This window comes from Apis dorsata, unplaced genomic scaffold (assembly GCF_000469605.1).
Source record: "Apis dorsata unplaced genomic scaffold, Apis dorsata 1.3 scaffold_83, whole genome shotgun sequence".
Classification (NCBI taxonomy): domain Eukaryota; kingdom Metazoa; phylum Arthropoda; class Insecta; order Hymenoptera; family Apidae; genus Apis; species Apis dorsata.
In genome coordinates, this window is record NW_006263381.1 from 619,227 (window position 1) to 624,785 (window position 5,559).

The 5,559-nt window shown below is 32.0% G+C and overlaps 1 protein-coding gene across 1 annotated transcript in view; it reads left to right on the forward strand.

Annotated features, from left to right (window-relative positions):
• The window catches only part of LOC102671839 (BAI1-associated protein 3), a 59,888-nt gene that overhangs the window by 36,196 nt on the left and 18,133 nt on the right, over nt 1–5,559 (forward strand). The window contains exons 5-6 of the mRNA XM_031508378.1: nt 3,142–3,309; nt 4,157–4,267. Coding sequence (XP_031364238.1) covers nt 3,142–3,309; nt 4,157–4,267 — 279 coding nt within the window. The remainder of the gene's footprint in view (nt 1–3,141; nt 3,310–4,156; nt 4,268–5,559) is intronic.

Sequence of the window (5,559 nt, forward strand, 5' to 3'; positions counted from 1 at the left end):
AATCGATCTCTGCGCGGTTTCTACTCGTGAATGTTCATTAATACAAACGTCACACTTATCGCTGGTGTTGCGGCCCTTTGTTCGCGAGGTGCACGCATATTTTGTCATCCATCATTGCCGTCGTGCAGCCTGTTAATTTATATTCCCATTGAAATATTATACGCGCAGGTCAATCGAAACGACACAGACGGACACTCGTTTTAATAACATGACCGACGTTTGTTTATCCGGCAAACGGATCCGCAATTTCATGATTGCATTTCCCAGAAAACTCTATATTTCATGCAAGATATCGAGAACGGTCACGAGAACGTTCAATCACGATCCACGTTTAATAAGCGGTATAATTCTTCTTCTAGGTTTAGTTTTATGGTATTTTCCATTTGCGATTTTATGACTTTTCTTTCTCTCTTTCTCTTCTTTTATTACGTTAACGCGGCATCAAAGATATTGGAATGGGTATTGATTATATATTATACGTGAGTAGACTGTTTTTTTTTTTTTTTATATATTTCTGAATAATATTTATTCTTATTTTCAGCTTTGGAAAATATACGTATGGATATATACGTAGAAAGTTTCTATGAATAGTTAATAATTGGTTAAATTTAGGTTCGATGAATAAATACAATATGGATGTTAAAGCTTATATGCAATATGGAGGTATCAATATGGGATAGCATATTGTTCGTCTGTATAATCGTTGATGAATAAAATTTATTTCGAATGAAATAATGAGATATTAATTCGGTGTATGTATATATATATATATATGTAACTGATATTGAAATATTATAATTCGAATTCGATTTAATTAAATATTGTATTAAAATTCGTAAAATTTATTTTGAAAAGTTGCCTTGAAGAAGAATATTGTTTTCCTTTCGGACAGATTCGTTTTATTCATATTTGAGATTCAAATATGATATTATATTGTACAAATCGCAGATTAGTTCATATTTGTAGAGCTCGCCTGGAGCAAATATAAATAACGTTTGATTAAAATTTGATAATAATTAATAGAATTTCACTCGCGAATATTTTGAAAAAAATCGAAGCTCTTCGTATTAATTCTCCAAAGGTTCGCATTTAATTTCACGCATTTGAAAGCTCGAATTTTACGATCAATTTACGAAACGAAATATTTTCGTTCGATTTAATAACGCGCAAAATTAAGTTTTTTCCTCTCTCTTTCCAATCATACTACATAATACCAAAACTCTGAAATAATAAATTTCAATAATCAAAGTGCTCACCCCGTATAATTATTAACGCACCCCAATTACAACGCTATATCCGCTCTTAGAAATTTTAAACTTGTTGCGTTACAAATTATTCCTCGATAAAATAAAGCGTCCGAAATAATGTATAAAAGTGAAAAATTTTAAGGAGAAATAATTATTTGTGCACGATTTCACAATCTCGTAAAAAGAGATTGCTCGTAAAAAAAAAAAAAAAAAAAAGAACGACCGTTTGTCCGGATGAGAAATGAGCGAGTAAAAAAGAGTCCACCAAGGAAAGAATAATGATGTTCTGGGAAGAATTCAATGAAATCGTTCGAATCTTCTTTCTATCACTAGACTCTCTGTGACGACGATAGAGATCTCTCTTTCTTTCTTTTTTTTTTTTTTTTTTCCTCCTTCCCCACCCTTCCCTCCTTCATTTCGCGAATTATTATTTCCACTGAAATCACGTTACACCCTTCTTTCTTCCGTCAAAACGACGAAGGCAATTTAAACGAGAAAGGGGATATAAATGGAGAATGAAATTCATCCATGGATAATACATCAAAGATTCTTTGAATCTTGGATGGAAGAATTATTATTATTATTATTATTATTATTATTATTATTATTATTATTTGAAAAATTGCCTTTAATAATTTGAACATAACAGTAAGATCCTCCCGAGACGAGATCCTGAGAATTTTCACGGTTATTCCACTTGTCCGAGTGGTAATGCGCCAATACCACTTGTTTAAAGTACCACTCGCTCTACTCGTTCTACTTGTCCGCCCAACGATTGATTACATTACTGTACAGCAGACTCCCCCTATACTACGCACGTTGCGATTCTTCGCGTACAAATAATAGAAAGATCAGGAAAGATTGTACTATTCGATGAAACGTGGAAGTTAAAAATTGGCATACGTCATTTCAAACGTGTTATTTTAGATTAGATACGCGTTATATGTTGGAATTAATTTAAAATATTAGTTAAAAGTTTCGAATGAAGTTACTTCACGTTATTTATTTAAATGGTCGAATAAAGATTTATTATAGTAGCTGTTTTAGTTATAGAAGTTTTGAACGATAAATTATCGGAGTAATTTCAATCATTAAATTTTCCCCATCACTGTATTTAATAAAAGAAGAGCTTCCATTTTTCTGTAAATATCAAAATTACACCATTTTGATTCTCACTCGATGCTATCTAAAGATCAATTTTATTCATTTCTTTTAACAACTTATACCGACTAATATAAAATAATTAGAAATTATTTTTATGATATTTTCTATCGATTAGAGTTAGATTTTATTCGTTTCACAAGAATTTTTATAACACGCGTTATATGGGAGTCTGCTGTATTGCACTTCACGTCTGACGAGCGATCATCTTGCTCTACTCGCCACTGTTTCACGTTGTTGTCACACGGCTTTTAGAAAAATTTCTAACCTAATTTCTACAAAAAAAAAAAAAAATAATATATAAAGGAACAAAGTCGATAATAAAAAAAAAAATCCTCATTACGAAAAAAACAAACTTTTTTTAAAATCTCGAAAACATGCGACGTTTACGTTTCCTCTCCCTTGAATAATAAATTTCCAAGTACTCTTTTTAACTCTTTTCTTTTTTTTTTTTTTTTCTCGTGTCTCGTGAAACAACGTCACAAAGAAACATAAAAAGAGAGGGAAAAAAAAGGAGACCACCCTTGTTTCATGTTAATGCTTCGACATATTTTCATTAGCAAAGGACAAAGGGGGGATCTCTCGTTTCAAAGTTTCTTTGGTGGATGATTCTCTGGTGAAAAATTGACAACGAAAAAACGCATTCGAAACGCATTCGTCGATGGCGAAACGAACCGAGGGGGGACAAGATTTGGTGGATTGGAATGATCGTTTAAAAAACATTGTTTTTCAGCTGGAACAGTTGTACATAGAGGTCCTGTACACGGTAGCGAACACTGTGGGAGCGAGTACCGGACAATACGCTCACTACAAAGAGGATCTTTATAGGTATGCCCAAGAGGCTTTCGGAGTTCCGCAGGATCAACATCGACGATACTTGAACATCGCCTCTGAAGAGAAGGTCTGCTCTTTTTTTCTTTTAATATCTACTATAACATTAATATTATAAAAAAAATATTTGCTCGTTTAGTTTTTTTTTCGAATTTCTCTGAAATTATTATAGAGATAAATTTAAGACGAAACAGTGTAGCTTAATATAATTTATAATTTTTCTAATTCCATTTTGTTAATTTAAACGATATAAAATTTTGTGTATATATATATATAATAATTGGAACAAGTAATCAATAATAATAATTTGAATCACGGAAGGGAGTGGAAGTAAAAGAAATCGTTCTCGATACGAGATATTTACTCGAAAAAATAAAAGGGGATAAAATCGTGACGCAAGCTATTGTAGCGAAAAGGTAAAGAATTATCCGGAGACAAAGGACGATCGCAATCAGTTGTATTATTATGGGACGAGTGAAGAATAAAAATCTTGGCAAAAAAAAAAAGATCTCATTCTTGAAACGAGATCCCGGCATTCGAGCCAGCCGAAGCGAATAATTAATTAGAAATACCGCGATTATTGTTTCGCTTCTTATCTTAGCTTAAATAATAATATAGGCAAGCTTCGTCGAATCCTCTTTCTCCTCTCACGAAACAAACGATTCCATGATTAAAATATCGGAGACAAAAGTATCCGATTGCGCTGTATATCCGGGAAATAATTCGTTTCCTGTTAAAAAATCAAGAATTAAAGAAATTTGCATTCGTCATATTATTATTCTTGTAAACGCGAAAATAATATCGTGTGAATAAAAAAGGAAAAATAAATGATTTATCAGAGGATCGATAAGAGATTTTTTTTAATTAAGAATTACAGGGACAAATAGGGGATTTAATGATTTTTATATAATTTTCAGCCTCCGATAGTTGTCCTGAGCGTAGTGGTGGTCGAGGCAGAGGGGCTCGAAGCGAAAGACGCGAACGGTGAGAATTTATTTCACGTTTTACGTTTAATTATGCAACGTCATCATGTAACGAGGCCCGTACAAATTTAATTTAACGAGTCCCCGCCGAAAACACGAATGAATTTTCCATTTGAATTTGAACGCGCATGCATAATCCATCAAGATTTCAACAAAATTTCAAGCGAAAATCGATGCGTCTTCCTCGACCCAATATTTCTTTCCCAATATTTCAAACACTTGGCTCGGATGACGGGTTAAACTGTCATTGGAAAGACAGTTTATTCTTTAAATATATTAAAAAAATTAAACCCCTCTTTCATACTCCATTCTTTTGTTAAATAAATAATCGTTGCGCATTATCGTCGTCGACTTTGGAAATTTCTAATTTTCAGAATTATCATGTTTTTTCCTCCATTCAAATTACACTTTTACGCGTGGAGAAAATTCTTGTAGAATAAATTTTCTTTCTTTTTTTTTTCGTCGTACGGTGTTGAGTTACAATTTCTTTTTTAAAGAAATTGTATATCGCGTGTTACACACTTCCTCCTTCTGATGAAGTTTTTGATGATTTTCTAATTTAAATCTATCATTCACGAATCAATCGATATCGATATAAATCGAAAAAAATACCTCTTTCATACTCCACTGTTTTTCGTTTATATTTTATCGAATAACAAAATAATCCCTGCGCATATTTATTTTATCGTCGTCAATTTGATCCTTTGGAAATTTCTAATTTTCAGAATTATCACGTTTCTTCCTCCACTCATTACACTTTTACGCGCGAATTATATAATTATAATAGAAAATTTTTCTATAGAATAAATTTTCCTTTTTTTTCATTGTGCGGTTTAAAAAAGTGTTAAGTTACAATTTTTTTTTTTGAATCATGTGTTACACACCTCCTCTGATGAAATTCACACCGATTTTCTAATTATTTAAATCTATCGTCCACGAATCGATCGATATCGATATAAATCGAAAAAAATTAAATATTCCACTGTTTTTCGCGATATTTTATCGAATAAAGATAACAAAATAATCGCTGCGCATATTTATCGTCGTCAATTTGAAAATTTCTAATTTTCAGAATTATCAGATTTTTTCCTCCACTCAAATTACACTTTTACGCGCGGAGAAAATTCTTCTATAGGATAAATTTTCCTTTTTTCTCGTTGTGCGGTTTAAAAAAGTGTTGAGTTACAATTTTACAATTTTTTTCTTTCTTTTTTTTTTGAATCACGTGTTATACACCCCTCCCTGGTAAAATTCACAACGACTTTCTAATTACGGAAGTCGTTAAGCGGAGTGTTTGTCAAGGTGGAATTACCACGAACGAGATTCCATATATATAT